Raw genomic sequence first — 18,262 nt, forward strand, 5'->3', positions numbered from 1 at the left:
GTTGGTTAACATCTACCAGACTACACAGCGCAACAACCCAGAAATCTTCATACTCACCGCTGTGAAAACCTCAAATCTTACAAATATTACGTTCTTGTAAAATACTGATTGCGGTACGCAATAATCAATTCAGACACCGACAAATTCAGAAACTGCTATTTGATTGTTTTTCTGTAAAGTTATAGGCGACAACGTCGCTCACTGCACTCCTTTGGTGTGAAGCTTACCTAACAGGAAGTTAGTTTGAGTTCTTCAGACCGCCATTGGCTCAGCCAACAAAAGGTTGCCACTGCGCCTATAGTAATGTCAGCTTACTGCTCTGGCTAAGAACGGTTATTGCATCCCTATTATGAAACATGACAGAAAAGGAGTAAAATAACTCTCTAGAGATTCTTGCATATGGCATTGCTTGTGGCCGCGACCGACATCTGTCGCTTGAACAAAACCTGATGCATCATTCAGGCAGGGTTAACCAAATTCACGAAATTCATGGCACTGGTTCTTCCATGAAAAGTTGATGCTGAACAGTTCATGAAATTGCTGTTTCATGTAACTAAAACGTACAATACCGTGTTCACAAAATCATATCGCTGTAACCACGGCTCTGAACCCTATTTATCCCAGAGCCGTTTTAATAGTATCCTCCTATCTGTTCTTCTGTCTAAGGAGGCCCATCCAACCCCGCTTTCTTCCAATTAACCAAAGAGGAGTAAATAACACACATTACGACGCCTCTAATTATGTAATTATCTACGTACCTATTCACGTTGAATTCTTCACCGTGCCTTAGGTTTATTTTATTTGCATTGGTACTTTTGTAAAACATTAACAAATAAAGTAATGTTTAGTTTGTATAGACCAATTTCCATTACTGAGAAAGGTATCTCATTTCGAATTTTTGAAGCTGAAGGAAGGGATATTGCCTATTATGAATGACATCGATAAACAGCGACCATGTTCAGAGCAGAAGCTGATAGTTGTTTATAGAACGAAACTGGCTTACAGTGGGAAAAGTTTAAAGGCTCAGCTATAACGTTTCTGGTAGAGTTACAGTCGTGTTCAACAGTCACTTTGTACCCAACTTCGTACTTGAAGATGGCTGTCTTCTGCTATACTACACTGCGCAACAACCCAGAAGACAGCCATCTTCAGACTCACCGCTATGAAAACCTCAAATTCTACGATGGAAATCATTAGGCACATTTCTCATTTTCATTGTTTAATTAATTGTTTTAGGCACACTTTGTTTTAAATAATATTAAATCTTTCTTCTTCTCTTTGAGCGATAGAGGAAGAATTAATCACATTTCTTAGTTTATTTATGACGGCAATATTTAAGTAAACGTATTTAACGACTCTGTCACAACTGAATAGATTATTAGTGTGTCATCAGCTTCAGAATGATGAATTTTAAGGGATGTGGAATGAATGTTTAAGGATTATTTCAAGATGCTTTCGGAGCATTTTTCTTTTGGTAAGACAGAGGGGAAACTACGAAGATTCAAAGTCGGGAAATCTGATTTCCGAAGCAGGAATTCTGAACGACTCAACCGCAACGTTCGGTAGAACTAATTGCACGGAGCGAGCACAAACGTAAGCTTGGAAGCCAACTACATCTGTTGTAAACATTAAAGCAAACAACTGCTGGCAGATGTTTGCCTGCAATTTGCCACCCATTAGTATCGAATTGAGGATCGTTAGATTCAGCAGCAGGCTGGAGTAACAGTACACCGAGGTATTAACACCGGAACAAGCCTAGCGCGACGGGCCATGACACCGCCGTCCCCAGCCAGAACTTCTCATTTGTTCGCGTGCGTGTGATTCCTCAAGTTGAAGTTCTCGCACACAGACTCTGCCCGCGACTTCCAGAACAGATCGCTCCAGTAACCGCGAGCGCTTTTAAGTTATTTTGTTGTTGTTATTACTCTGTTAATATTAAGTTTATTAATTAATATCAACAACGATTGGACTGCTGGACGATATGTCAGTGCCTGAATCTTATCTCACGGGCTATGTAAGAATTATATTCGTTGAACTACGTTAGAATTATAAATCATTATAATCAATTTTAAATTATTATATCTCGCTGGAATTTCTACGAAGAAGTTTAAAAGCTGTTTACCTGTACGACAGAAGGAATGTGTAATTAATTTCCTTTCACAGTGACAGGAACTAAAACTGTGTGTATTGAAGGAAGTGAAAAGACATATTATTCACATTAGGTGTAACATTTATTGCTGAGGACACTTTTTTAAATCGTATTATATTTATATAATCAACTCGTGCAACGTGCAAATAACAGGCATCCACATAATTGTATTCCGTAATTGTTATTGTTATTTAGAACAGCAAGACCGAGTGTTAATTATGATTAAAGATTAATTATCAAACCTTAGAAGTGACTGGTGGGCCAAACACGTTCACGGAAGGAACCATTTAAGAATATAAATGAAGCGTGTAATATCATTAACTTTTCCGTGAAACTGTACCAGTTTCATGAAAGCAAGGACTAAGTATGTGCAAGAAAATTATGTTCGTCAAATTAAGTGCAACCATCATTATCTACCTATCAATTCAGGTAAGGTTTTCCTTGTTAAAAGGTCCTGAAATAAGGATTTTATGAGTTCTTCAAAAAAATTAAAAAGTGCGAATGTTCGTCTCCTCGTTTAAACTCAAAACCTACTCAGCAGATGGAGATGAACATTTGTACTGTGATTCTACACTAAAACTTGCCTACAATACTCAATGTTAATCTATTTTGACTTCACAGAACTCACATTTTACATAAAACTCGAATTTGGCTTTACAAGTTTTATCAAGAACGCCTCATCATACAATAAATGTATTCGTACTCATAATTCTCTGGTATCTGGGTAAACAAATATAAGAACCCAAAAATTAAAACCTAAGAAAAACTGCTACTCTACAGCCAATATGTCACATTACCTGTGTTTTCGCAAAACTATTGAGTTTATTTGTAAGCTGTACAATAAGATTAGTTGTTTTCAAAAATCAGCAAACCTGATTTGTGAGAACTTTCCGATAAAATTGTTTTCGTTTAGTAAAATTTTAGGGCTTATACCCCTTTACTCTGGTAGCAGAGAATTTCCTCCTTGTTAGAAATAGCAGTGTTCGGATCATGTAGTATGTTTCGTGCATGTGACAACTCATGTAAAGCATACCATCCATTAACTGCAACGCACTGAATCCATTAGGTTTATAACTGTATCAGAAAATAACAGTACACCTTGCTATGCCGAGATATATTCTGAAACAATGGAAACTGACCTAATTAAGCAATCGGACTTCATTATGCAACCTGCAACCCGTTAACAGAACGCCACCTTCTGCATCACACATGCACGCAAACGTATGATGGTGAAATAAGATATTAGCTGCCCCTTGTGCAGAGGTGGGCCTGACCAGTACAATGAACGCCATCAGGAATACAAAATTATCACAGCAAATTTTAATAAACGTGCTAAAATTCAGGCCTTGGTGAGACGGCTAGCGCTGGCTTCTCATAGCGGAAACCCAAACCGAATCCCGGGTGACTTCAAACGATATACCTGGAGGATAAAATGCACTAAAGCAGTGTTTCTCCGATTTTTTCGGCTTTTCCACCAGTCCACTACTGTTCCACATTCATCTCACCACCGCCCCACCAAGTGTGTGATAACCTTGATCAATCAGCACATTATCATAAATTCGTTCTGAATTTAGGGGCATCATCTCTGACCCGGCCCTTGGCTGTGTTGGGGTGAAGATGAATTTTTTATGTTATGGTTTAGAACTTTGAACCCTTGCCACTTCCTGTTCACCATCGCAGCAATTTCAGGCTCTAAGCTACTTGACCCAGACATCTGTCAACATTCTGGCACACTACCCTATTTATGTAAATATCCATTTCACTACATGGTCATCTTTCAACAGGTGATTGTCGCTTGCATGATCAAGAAGCCCCCCTGCATTTTTGCGTCTCGAAAATTCATAACTGCGCAAACAGAAGTTCTGCATTTGACTGTATCCCTAGTCATTCAACCCACCGCACTCTCAGCTACCCATATCTTCCCATCTTCTTCTCGGACTAAAGTGGTTTGAACTTCTTGGTGTATCCAATCAACATTATGTCTTCCCCCAAACATAGTATATATCTTCTATAAATATCAAGTGACATGAATTGTGTAGAACTACAATATTGGATCCCTTGATCCCTCCACACGAAGGGGCGATAAAACGATGAACAACAAACATGGAGGAATGTTCATGAGGGTAGTCGTCGTTCAAAATTCTGGAAAAATTCCCCCCTTCTTACCTCTGGAAGCAATGAGGGAAACCACGACATACATACTGACGGATTCTTCTAGATTAGATATCAGTACCGCAGGTATTTTGGGCCAAGTCGATAACAGATGAGAAATCTCGCTGTGTAAGCTTTCGGAAACCAGGAACCGTGTGATTTGCGCATGTGGTCACTGTTCACTGATATATTCTGAAGCACGTGGAAGCCTTTTTTCATGGTCCGGTGGTTACGCGGTAATTGTGTATGTGGTCGAATAGCGGGCGTGGGGCAGACTTCAAGGCCCTCTTGAGTACAACTTCTTCCTGGACTCTTGTTCTAGTTAGCTGACAAGCGGTCAGTACAAGAGAGGCGGTTCTGTTACTTTTAAGAGGGGTAACCAACTATGACGAAGGCAACGTATTACCGCAATTTTCAGTATTTAATGCTACTAACGGTGCAGAATTAAGGTTGGCTTACACGGCGTTGAACTCAGTGCCGAGGGTGTTGTGTGTGTGTGTGTGTTATACGCCACAAAATCTACACACAAACTCCAGATAATTTAAAATTTACGCACAATGCTTTCTCAGGGTGATTAGAACATGATGAATATGAAACAGTGTGGAAGGAAGTGATTATGAACTGTTTCAGGTAATGGTAAAATATCTGTGAATTTTCTGAGGACAGGTACAATACAAATAATAACCCACAGGCCTTGCCTAAATCGAATTATTAGTCATGTTAAACTCGTGTATATTTACAATATAACGATGAATTTATATAATTGAACATTAAAACCATATTGATATCATAATAACCGGCATTGAATTAATATTCGCAATTAAAACATTATATAAGAAGGGGTCTAAAACAAATGTAGTCAGAAATCTTACGTATTGTCACGTCGGTTAAATGGAACGTCTGTGACGAAAAGTGGTTATGTTTTATAGAGCATATTGAGCCGACAAAAGAAAGCGTAAAGCTAAAAAATCACTAGATGTAAACCAGTAATTTTCATATGTGGCAGCGGCCAGCGGACCAACGGTTGGAAAATACTAATTTCAGGTACTATCGAAGTATTAACCTGGAGAAACGGATCAAAACCGCAGAAGACTTTTTTCTCCTCTTAATATATCACGAGTTACGTTCTGGATGGTGGGATTCCATGTCCGACAGGGGGAGGTCACGTCTGAACGTATTATTTCCCTAATATGTACTTTAATATTATCATCTCATCTGCTTTTCTATTTGAAAATGATTAATATAGTTATTATTTTGTCTTCACAGGTGGCGGTAGTAATTTCACAGGACTATGACGGTAAGTCAACATGGCACAACTCGTAACGAATTTAATCACAAACTGCAAAAAAGAAAAAATGGACTGCTCTCAAACAGTAGCCGGGTATTAATACAGAAATTGTTTACGTTGGCTGGGTGCTAACGTAGAAATTGCAAATACTGTCGTCGTATCAAATAAGAGTAATAGCTGGATGGGTAGAGATACTGTAGACAGCAACAGAGTCACTGTTTGTACATCCATATTTTGGCGTTTTCTTAACAGTTAGTTGTTAATTTTCAGTTTCGGACGTACAATGCACTTTTGGCACCAACAACGCAGTCGACACGCACAAGCACCACAGCCTGACTGCCACCAAAGACACAATCGCAGCAAGGCTACGCAAACCAGAGGGCTTCAGGGGTTCTCCGATCTTCGCGGACGACCGGCAAGTGGACCCGCTAACTGACGTGTCGTGTCAGATCCGGCCCGACTCCACAGACTCAGAAGAACTCACTTATGATCTGCTGATCACAGACTTCTCGAGATGTGGAGTTCTCAAGAGAAACGTATGTATTTGTTGTCTTCCTACCCATTGCTGGTTTCTCATTTTTATCTGTTCTCCGTTCTATTCTCAATCACTTTCATAGATACCCAATTATTTATCCTTCATTTCGACATATTTCTCCGCTGTTTCCATGCACTTTATTTTTTATTTGTGAAGGTTAAGTTCGATAAAATGTGTGCATTGTACTTGTGGGAAGTACAAATATTACATCGTCACAGAAAATTCTCAGAACGTACTGGAACCTAATGCAATGCGTCAGCTGTTGTTAGTGTCAAAGAACGGGATTGATCTAACTGAAGCAGAATGATAGCGTCATTATTTGTTGCAGTATAAAATGGAGTTTTTAACACAGCTCATGGGCTACGCCAAGTCAGAGAGGCCATTAAGAGTCAAACGATATAAAACAGTCGTTTCACTTTGTGAACTGCAATTACAATTCTAAGTTTTGCAGCGAACAGCCTATTTATGCATATTTTCATACAGAACCGAGTTAATAATATGCCTGCTTTAACCCTTGTCAGACGGACAGAAATAAGGATGACCGAAGGCAACGCAACTTGTCTAATGAAGGAATTCATGTCGCGGCATCACAAACTTATCATTTGTTGTCAGGTGACACAAGTTTATACTGATTTGCATAGGATACAGTCCGAGCAAGAATAAAGTGAACCTTCATCTCATTACATCACTGCAATCTGAAGAGTTATAAAATGGAAATATCGGGGATAAAATTGCCATGGAAACTACGAGAAAATAATATAAAACAATAGTACACATGAAATGCGCACACTTTACAAAGCCTGTGTAGATATAAAAGTAATTTGGTAGCACACAACAGTACCGAGGCTTTCTCCGCCAGACTGTACATACAACTTCTCCCTTGCCTTTTCATGAGCTAAAATACCAACGAAAATATATCCATTAACCCAAACAAAGATGTACTGGTTATACATGGAGACATAAGCTACAACACACAGAATATTGCATGCACCACGTGAACAGGGAAGCCTACTGCATCAACAAACATGCTGATGTAACGATAATAAACTATATTCGAGTTTAGGAGGAACCTGGTTCAAATCTTGACAAAATGTTTCCTCCCCTGATTCACCAGGCTAATGTCGGAATATACCTTGAAACACGTCCCGATCGCCTGCTTCCGAATTATATCCTATCCAACATCCATTACAATCTTCACTTGAAACAGCGTCGATAACATCATAATTGATATTCGATAATAATTTTCTGATAAATACAAAATCCCATTTCCTTCCAAAGGCATGTCTACACCTAAATACTTCATTTTAAATCAGTATCTTAACATCTTCTACTCTAAAGAAAAAGGCGATACATTAATAAGCGACTTTGTTACAGGGCTTTGTGCATGTCCGCATCTGGTTCCCACAATTCCCGGGTGTCGTCATGATGTCCGACCAGGAGCTCATCATCATGTGCAAACCACCTGAACCAACCATTATTGAAAACAAGGCAGCTGGGTTTGCAGGCAGCTTGTAAGTGTATAAAGGTCCAACACTACTTACACCAAAGTAAACCAATGGACATGAACATAAACCATTTCCAACCACCTTCCATCCTCAAAACTATTTACTCATTATTAAAATTCAGTTAATCTTCCATCTCCTCCTCCACCTTCCAAGTGGCTGCTTTTCAAAGGATTTCTCTACCTCTTGTCTCCCAGCCAAGTTACGTGCCTAGCCCCTCCTTAACTTTGCCACTTCAGCAAGCTTGTATGACTGACTCATTTACCCAGAGACTGAAAGATTGACTGGGAAACTGGGAATGACCCGTTCTTCAAGTGCCTGAGCACTGTGGGTCCCAACTTTTAGTTGGTTTGATCTGTAGACATTCGGTAGGACTCCTCGGACGAGGGATCAGTCTGTCGCAAGGCCTCTACCTGTACACAGGACAGCACAACCCAGAAAAAAAGCGAACAGACATCCATGGCTTGAGTGGGATTCGAACCCACGGTCCCAGCGATCAAGTGGCAGAAGGCCCACGCCTCAGACCGCGCGGCCACTGCGGACCCCAGAAGATTGACTAACAAAATTAATGATCAACAAAGCCCATCACTATACATAATTCTGAGCTTGTTCTGCACCTCTCATCCTGTTTGCTATTCATGCAATCATCCAATGGATAACACCTATTGATTAAACAAAGCCATTAAATAAGATAAACAACTAGGAAATGTTACAAATACATCCATGTATGGTACAAATAGTATTAACATTTGCAACCTGTGATTGTTACACTTGCTATAATACTTGTCATTTTTCTAGTCCAAATGGTGCCCGGGTGTCAGGTGTGGTGGAGGAGACACCAGGACGCCTCGAGTATGAGGTAGCACTGTACAAAGAGGCACCCCCGACTAGAGTGGGCAACAACAGCAACAGTGAGCTACCTGTGGACCAAGCAGTGCCCATAGGAACCAAATTGCAGCTCCGAGCCAGGATCAACCCAGATTCAGGTATGCTACAGTTATCTTTTAGACTGTTATGCTACTGTTGTCCTGATACAAAATAAACCCTGACCCAGGTGTAAGACAGCATCAAAACTAACCAGAAATGCTAATACTGTCATGTGAGTCAGGATAAACACTGACCCAAGTATGCTAATGTTCTCCTGTGAGAAAGAAAAGTTCTGATTCAAGTTTGCTGCTGATATTGTATGAGATATGATAGGATAGGACAGGATCAACCCCAATTCAGGCTTGCTACTTTTGACCTGTGTTAGGTTCAACCCAACAATAAGAAGCTATGTAAGATTTGAGGTTTTCACAGCGGTGAGTATGAAGATTCCTGTCTTCTGGGTTGTTGCGCTGTGTAGTCTGGTCGATGTTTACCAACGTTTCAGAGGTCATACTGCCTCCGTCATCAGAGCGATTCTTAGTATGAAGATTTCTGTCTTCTGGGTTGTTGCGCTGTGTAGTCTGGTAGATGTTAACCAACGTTTCAGAGGTCATACTGCCTCCATCATCAGGGCGATTTTTAGTATGGAGATTTCTGTCTTCTGGGTTGTTGCACTGTGTAGTCTGGTCGATGTTTACCAACGTTTCAGAGGTCATACTGCCTCCGTCATCAGGGCGATTCTTAGTATGAAGATTTCTGTCTTCTGGGTTGTTGCGCTGTGTAGTCTGGTCGATGTTTACCAACGTTTCAGAGGTCATACTGCCTCCGTCATCAGAGCGATTCTTAGTATGAAGATTTCTGTCTTCTGGGTTGTTGCGCTGTGTAGTCTGGTAGATGTTAACCAACGTTTCAGAGGTCATACTGCCTCCGTCATCAGGGCGATGAACATCTACCATACTACACAGCGCAACAACCCAGAAGACAGAAATCTTCAATAAGAAGCTAGTTTTAATAATTATCATTGTCACAATGCTGACAAATTCATAGATGACACCAAATTCACACTCCCAGCCACCCCAGTTTATTAGTTATAAAATTAAATACAAATCAATGGTTTCATTTTGCTACATGTTGTTCCTTTCATGGTCTCTTACACTGAAAAATGGACATAGATTATATGTGCTCAGAACAATACATGGACCTAAGAGGAAAGTGGACAATTTAAAATGTATTACAGAAACTTTTATTCAAAACTTTTAGGATAGTGCAAATAAGGAGTTTAAATAGGTTGGGATATGTAACTTGGATAATGGAGACAAGAAGTGGATACCTGATGAATCAGATTACCTCTTGCAAAGTAGGCACTTGGTTGACCATGCAAGAGATGAGAAAATAACATTGAAGATGTGATAGATGGTGATATTTTGGGTTATTGCTCCATGTAGTCCTTTGCTTGTTTTTCAACATTTTATAAAAACATACTGCCTCCATCTTCAGGACTAAAGATTAACTTGCATACTAGGAAGCAGATTGTAAGGAAATACAAATAGCAGACCTGACTCAGGTTTATGTCAAATGGCAGCCTATGGTATCGTCAGTATTGAACCTTTATGTTCTGCTACCTGGTGGTTGGTTTTAGTAACTTTTCAGTTTTCTGCCTTGTTGTTGCCTATATTACAAAAGTACATAAATAAAAATTGCATACTTCCTAAATACTGTCAATCACAAAAGAATTTTATAATTCTACAATTTGTGAAAGTGAATGTTATGTTTGATTTCTTAGCATGGAAATATGTGAAGCTTATGGAAGTGACTGTCTCTCCAGATCCTGATGACCCTCACATGGGTGGTAGCGTCGCTCTTGTAAAGGATGGGTAAGAAATCTTTCACTTCCAATACTTAAAGATCCAAATTACAGACACAGAAATATTCCCATTGTCAGATTTTGCCTGAAACTGTATCACACAGCTATGATGAGATCATAATACAACTATCAGAAACATGGACATCAACCATTTTCATACTACACACAAAATATCTAGGCCAGAAACACTGGCCCATATGGCCAGGATTTGTTTTTGGTTTTCTGAGATAATGGAAAGAAATGTTTCCTTCTCTCTCAACTCTCTGTGGTTTTAAACAAAAGAAACTGTACAGTACTGTATGGAAATATTACCAACAGAAGCATTGTATAAATAATAAACACCAGCCTGGAAGTTGTTAGTCTTTAACCATTCATTCAATCAAACTATAAAACCTATTGCAAGCCCAAATATTAACCTATTAGTTGAATGTGGCACAAATTCATCAAAATGTATTATTTTATTTCATACATTTATTCAGTGAAAAATGTTTTGGCTAACATATTGTAGAATAATAAATATTTATCACTTCCTTTGTTCATGTAGATGCCGTAACCGAGATTTTGCATCCATTATCCCACACCAGCCAGCTCGCTACAGGGAACGTCATAATGAGGTGTTTCTTGACTTTGAAGCATTCCTGCTAAGCACTATGAGAGAGCGTTCCACACTGTGGATCCATTCCCAAATAAAAGCATGCATGGATGCAACAGATTGCCAACCTGTAAGTTTCTAACTTAAGAATACTAAAATAGCACCCATCAACACAACTAATATACACGGTATCATGTGGCAAAACTTATCACACGTGATGTTATTACTATTCTGAGTTCTGTCATATGTGATACATTAGTTGCAATGATAGTTTATATTTTTGTATTTTGAAACACACCAAAAAGGATATAACCATTTGAGGTTCTAACTGAAGCCTATTGCTTCATTCTTGTTATTGTTGTAACCTATTGTACACCCTATTCTGTTTATCCCTCTAGCTGGTTTGCACCTCAAATGAAGAGAAATACATTTATATAACAAAGTCTCTGGCAACAGATTCAGCAAATTCAATTGCTGCTGATACTAAGTCCCACAAATGGCCACAATCCCAAGTCAGTTTCATCACCTACAATCTTCACAGTTAAAATCCTATGATCTATCTTAATGTCATCCTCTCACAACTTCTTATTCTTCCAAGTGCCAACTTTTACAAGAGGTTTCCCTAACGAATTTCTATGGCTTCCTCATCTATCCCAATCTATTGTAACTTCCTGAGTTTCAAGAAGGTTTCTGTCTTCTGTCTTCCTGAGTTTCAATATAAGTGTAATACTGCATGAACTGAAAACATAAAATAATAGAAGGTGAAGGTAAAGTTGTCCCTTGCTTAAACAAGGAAGAAAGGAGGTTCAGATCCATGCATTCTTAGCCTTAGCACTAGATGGTGGTGAGTGGTTAGTTTCAAGATCTGCCAATTAATCTCTTGAGAAAAACCCCTAGTACCCACTGGACAGAAAGTGAGTGGGTCCCAGAGCAGGTCTGAACTTGCTGCCACCAAGAAATGAATCATGGCTGTCCAGCCCACAGCCAGTCACTATACTGATTTGGTTATTGCGGCTCACAGTGCATACAAAATGTCATTAAATGATACAAGTCAAATATTGACTACACTTTAATAACAGTGATGTTTTACACTTCAGGAATACTGCCTGGATTTGTTCGAGCCAGCTGGTCATGGGAAAAGAAAGCGACGCCACAACTACTACACAGGCTCTGCAGGAAATCAATCACACCCTTACAATCCTGATGACAATCATCATAATTCTGGTGTCAATAGACTTCCTCATGCTGAAGCACTAACAAACCGTTACAACACAACCCCTTTTCAGTTTGCCAAGTTCAATGAGAATATTGAATACACAGTTCTTATGCCTGGAGGTACGTTCCTTTCAAAATCATACAAACTTACATTGTAACATTACAGTTGTATAGTGCTCACAGGGTATTCCTTGAGTAGTTGATGCCCGTTCAACTGCCATGAATTCCATATTTAAAGCTTCATTACAGTTCAAAAAATCCTGATACTGGACTATATACTACTATATTGCAGTTCAGTTTTCATAATCACAATTTAATTCTATAAGGTTCAGGATTGTCAAACACCAACACTGTAAATCTCCCTTCATTATTCCTTGACAATTACTTAGTGGTAACACTTGGGATCAAACTCACAGCCTTTCAGATATTGTGCTAGACCATCGGGGTGGACCTTTTATATTAGTGGAAATGGAAGAGATCAAGCCTGGGACCTTTCGAATATTATGCTAGGACAGTAATCCCTAGACAATGAGGGTGGCCCTTTTTATTAGACACCATTCACATGCCTGCAGAGGTCAGAAAACTCATGTGATGGGAATCCCAAGTCAGACAACTCCAAGCCACTCACAAAGGTGAAAGATATAAGAATTTTCCCTTGGGGATGCTCAGACAATCACAAAAATCAATGGTTACATTCTGGCGAATGTTCATAATAGTTACATTATACATACATTTTCTGACTTGTTGAGAAACATTTCACTTAGTGTTAAACATTTTCTTATCAATCTTACAAATTCTGCATCTATCAACATTGCCATTTCCAATCCAAAAAATCATAGCTAAATCAGTCGTAAGGAAGTGGCATATTTTCTGAATAATAAAACTGTGAGATAGCATAAAAACATTACTATTATTAACATTAGTATTACTGTCCATCTCCCAAGAGGTATGCTGGCGGTAGCATAGCTACTGGTAGGGCCTCCCTAGCCAGATTGGTCGAGGGGGAGAGGTCAGACTAAGACAGGTACCCTGGTCCTCCAGGTTGGGGGTTGGTCGCTAGGCTAACAACCTTGCACCGTAAAAAGGAAGACGTTTCGAAACCTCGATCAAAGCCAGACGGACCTAACAGAGGACCGAATGGAAGAGGAGAATTGAGGAGGCCATGGACCGAATACAGACCAGAGAGCCATAGAAGAAGAAGATTATTGTCCATCAGTTGGTATATTGTTGTGGCAGACACAGTACAGATTTGCTAACACACAGAACTGCATGTTCAAGCAGTATGGCACTATGATGTGATAAAAGAATTATATCTTGACCTGTACAATCATACATTCAAAATCTGAACGATCCAATATATATAAACAAGAAGAATAGCAATAACAAACAGTAACAATAAGAACTATTACTATATAACTGAGCATAATCTGTTATTCAATATTTGCAGACTTCTACCACAATGCTGCCAACTCAATGGAAGGTTCCTGTAGCACATTCCTGGTAATAGCAGCTGTTCTGGGATGTTTGCTTTTTTTGTCAGCATTCATCATGTGTTACCTTGTGTCTCGTCTCCACGCTATACTTGCATCAACTAATCATACCCGTTCCATCGACCAGTTAGTCCGAGACCACAAGCAAAAGTACCCAGTTGGTCCTGGTGACATTGCAGTTATAGAGAAAAGTGGCTACACGGGAAGAAACACGGTACAATGACGTCACATGAACTTTGTCAGATCCTGGCAAGAATCTGACTTATGTGAGATGGAGTTACTACCGTCATATCTCAGAGTTCCTCTTCACGAGGTAGAACTGTGTTCAGTGGGAATAAATCAAGCACTTTAAAGTTGACAATACAGTGCAGGATGCTGGACAATGTGGGATATAAAAGCACTCTCTGGGGATGGGGGGTGAGGAATCTACAAACTAAGAATTGGTGTTCAACAAAATATGTAAATGTAAGACTGCTTCTCCTGTCATGAAATTTCACATGGACAGTTCAGGATGTTTGTAGTGCTATTTTCTAGACAGAAGGGTGCCGGTTCTCAGGTGTCATGGGTGAGGAGGAAGTGGGATACTTCTTAAGTTTTCTTATTATAGCCACTGTATTTTGAATTACCAAGAATGACGAACCTAAAATAAAAAAGTTTGTTTACTTCAACATAAGTAAGAGATGTTTACATTCTTCTTTTGTTTTTTTACCATGAAAGGCATCAAAAACATACCTGGATTTCGTTTGTATTAAGTCTAACGATAATAATAATAATAATAGTGGGCTAGACAGATTAGAATGAGTTGTGTTACCTTTAAACAATAATCTTGCCTGTTGTTTTGTATGGGTGCGAAACATGGTCTCTCACTCAGAGGGAGGAACACAGATTGCAGGTGTTTGAGAACAGGGTGTTGAGGAGGATATTTGGGCCTAAGAGGGAAGACGATGGGGCGTGGAGAAAACTGCACAATGACGAGCTTAAAAATCTGTACTGCTCCACCAGGATTGTCAGGGTGATTAAGTCGAGAAGAATGAGATGGGTTGGGCATGTAGCGCTCATGGATGGGACAAGAGTGTGCACCGGGTACTGGTTGGGAAACCTGAAGGGAAGAGACCGCTGGGGAGACCTAGACGTAGATGGGAGGATAATCTCAGGCGGGATCTATGGGAGATAGGAGTTGAAGGAAACTGGATTTTGTTGGACCAGGACAGGGTCCGGTGGAGGGCTTTGGTTAATTCGGTGATGAACCTTCGGGTTCGGTAAGCCATTTAGTTAGTTAGTGTGTTACCTTTAGATCCTCATTCCTTCCAGAATTTTTTGTGATAATACTAAACACAGAAACATACAACTGCTGTAGTTACGAAATGTAGCTGTAACTGTTGAAAGATAACAGAACACAATTCTGTCACTGACTTTCTCAAACACCAAAATAAATTCTGAGCAGATGGATCAGAGATTTTCGAGAATATATCTAACGCGTAGTACAGAAATGGTTAAATCAAGACTTTTCCAAGTAAAATATTCGAGCATTTCAATTTTCATTATTCATAAATTCAACCTTTAAGCCAAGGGAAAAAATTATTTATGTATAAACGTTTGAATACCACTGTCCGTGCGTTTGTTGTCTCTTGCTGTAATTACATTATGTGGGCCATAACAGCTATTACACACATTTCCACTGCCAAGTACTAGTTGTTCCTTTTGTTAAATAAAATAAAACATATTTTATAATGCAAAGTCCTGTAAGTACTTGTTATGTGCAGGGCGGTTCGAACTCTAAGCGCAACCCAGGCTTCCACAATCGTTACGCTAGTGCTGAGACGAGGAAGCATAGTCAGAATGGTCAAGATGGTATTAGATTTTAAGAACGGGCCTGTCACAAGATAAAATAATTTTCGTTATCGCAATTCAAAAAAGGACCGAAGAGTAAATAGCTCCCAGGATCTTGATCCAAAAACCGAACAAAAATATGAACGCAGAACTATCAGCATAGCGAAGTTTCTGGGGCTCAGGAGCAGCTTAAGAGTTCGGGCTCCCGTATACAAGCCTTTGCCCCACCGAACAACCACAATTATACACACCAAAGCGGTCTCATGTACCATATCCGCCTAATTCAGAATGCTAAAAACCCTTTCGACACAACTGGAGCCACTTTCGAAGGAAAGCATCTTTCTTTAATTTTATCTCAGAGATTCACATTGATAGGTAATAGTTATATTTGGGCTGCCTGAACGAGATGCTGTAGGCCCATGCGCGACCGAACTCCACCAGTGCCGCATTAGAACTACCTATGCCATTGCGTAGAACGAACAGGTTAAAATGTCAGAAATAAGGAAACGGTCACTGGCATACCCTCGAGTATATATTATCGTAAACATTTTTGCAGGTTGCAAAAAACACAACAGAAAGAGGGTGAATGTAAAACAACTTACCGAACTGCTGCAAGTTGTCTGAATTGCAGTGATGCTATATTGCGGACACGTGCTCAACAATCACGTCTAACTTGCACGCAAAAATCAATCATCACACTTAATTGGTCACTGAAGCCATTTTAAAATCGCTGACCTTAATGGCTTTGGCGGAAATCAAAATTTTACATCAGCAAATGGAAATTAATATCATCACACTAACTATGGAATATGCACTGAAATTGTGACTACAACAGTTTAAAATTACAATAAGTAAACGAGATACAAACTCCGCCATTTTACAATCATACACGAATAAAGAAGTTACCTCTATTCATCTCCACTCCACTGAATTAAAATGATATAGGCCTAACCTACTTAACCTCGGACTTATATTCGCTGAACATTTTAAAATGGCCTACAACTAAAATCTTCTGCGTTTCACTATTCCATTCCTAATTGCTCTGTACGAAAAAGCACTCTATGTGGCGTATTACCTCCGCTAAAATACAAAAAGATACACGAACAAGGAAATCAAAGCATAACTTTTCACATTACAACCTGACGCTGCTAGAACATTCGCTTAACTGCCCATGATGCATGTTTCGGCGATAATTTCCTCAGACCTGTTTTTCGAGTTTATGACTATCGATATGACTATAAACACTAATAGGCATCCGTAGTATTTTGTACACTTTTTCCACACGCAAAAAGGAACTACGAACATTCAATTGAAAAAAGTACAAGAAACTACGTCCTGCTTGTAATTTGCCAGAGCAGAGTCCTTCGAGCAAAGGAAACAATCCTAGAATGTCTCGATTAGACAAATCTTAACAGCATACTTTTGTTCTTTTGGTACTTAATGCTTATAAGAATCTGGTTTACTACCACGTTCCAGGCACTAGATTTGATTCAGAATATCATATTTTGTATTGTACGTAAACACCTCAATTCTCAGCAAAGAACGATAAAATGCATTCTGCAAACATTTTTAGTGGCAACAGAAGAGTATAAACTCGGTCTCTAGACTATGACCATACTAGAACTTGTACGTGTCCTATAAGCTAGCTCTCCGCAATCCTAAGTATGTGCAAGAACGTAGTCTACTACCCAAATTTCTCAGGCATTTTCCCCAGAATTAATGACTTGTAATTGTTTATAAGTTGGACAAAATGACATTATGGAACAGAAAACGCACAATAAAGTATGATTTAATTTAAACATCAAAACAACAGGGACTAAAAACATGGGGTTTGTTCCAGCACATTCCAAAATATACTGGCTTCTTGCCTAATGTTAATTTGAATAATGGATACTTCGTTCAAGCACAAGTAATATTCACATTATGTCTCTCGAAACAAACCGTCGTAATTCTTTAACTAGGCAATGCAGCACTTCTTTGAATGGTTTGTCCGCTTAGTGACCAGAAATGTCAGAAGCTGTGAATCCTATAACAATATACTCGAGTTACAGGAAATTTGACATAAACGCCAACTCAAAAAAGTCCCAGTCAATTCTGATATAAATTTTATCCCAATCTACATACATGCAGAAGATCGAAAAAGTTACAAACATAATGTATTTCTTGACGTCCAAAAACATACAGCATCTATTCAATGTTTTTGGAACAGCTTTTGAAACGCTATACCTAGGCCTTTAATATTCTGTAATTTTCCACCAACTGAACTGACTGAACAAAGGTTCATGTCCAGTCATCCAAGAGCTAATGCCACACAGATACTGGGAAGAATACAAGTTTTGTGACCAGCCTTAAATTTAAATTAAACCTTGCAAGACACAACAGGCAGGCTCGGCCATCTTCACTGACATTTTCGATTGCTGTGCGACACTTGATTTTGATCACAATGTTGGGAAATATCCTAACAGTCTGTGATTCATAAAGATTGATAAAATCTACACAAAAGGTTTTGATTAAGTGCCTATCTTTAAAGATGACAACATTCAACAACAGAAACACATGTTGTAATCATGTAAAATTTAAAGCTTTAAGACTTCTTGGGTGATTTACTGTGTAAAAATTACATATCCCATACTATTCTCACATGGCAATCACCCGAGAAGACATCACTGCGACTGATGTAATCGACTGCAATAAAACTAACAGAAAATTATGATTTTTCTGTTCTGGACTGCGGAATGTAAATAATCCCCGATTGTGATATTCTGGATTATGAAGCCTT

At 39.1% G+C, this 18,262-nt stretch overlaps 2 protein-coding genes across 2 annotated transcripts in view; one reads left to right on the forward strand and one right to left on the reverse strand.

Annotated features, from left to right (window-relative positions):
• The window catches only part of LOC110836031 (chymotrypsinogen 2), a 51,050-nt gene extending 34,338 nt beyond the window's left edge, over window positions 1-16,712 (reverse strand). Inside the window, exon 1 of the mRNA XM_022076831.2 lies at window positions 16,086-16,712. The gene's annotated coding sequence lies outside the window, so the exon portion shown is untranslated. The remainder of the gene's footprint in view (window positions 1-16,085) is intronic.
• LOC110836038 (uncharacterized) lies at window positions 1,734-14,326 on the forward strand. The gene is made up of 9 exons (XM_022076858.2): window positions 1,734-2,578; window positions 5,567-5,597; window positions 5,859-6,124; window positions 7,498-7,634; window positions 8,424-8,611; window positions 10,276-10,366; window positions 10,901-11,078; window positions 12,046-12,283; window positions 13,611-14,326. The coding sequence occupies exons 1-9, from the start codon at window positions 2,516-2,518 to the stop codon at window positions 13,874-13,876; spliced, it is 1,458 nt and encodes a 485-aa protein (XP_021932550.2). The 5' UTR covers window positions 1,734-2,515; the 3' UTR covers window positions 13,877-14,326.
• Window positions 16,713-18,262: the final 1,550 nt, after the last annotated feature.

The sequence above is a fragment of the Zootermopsis nevadensis genome, unplaced genomic scaffold, assembly GCF_977971745.1.
Source record: "Zootermopsis nevadensis isolate Lab colony 2312 unplaced genomic scaffold, Znev_1.0 Znev_ptg000028l, whole genome shotgun sequence".
Taxonomy (NCBI): domain Eukaryota; kingdom Metazoa; phylum Arthropoda; class Insecta; order Blattodea; family Termopsidae; genus Zootermopsis; species Zootermopsis nevadensis.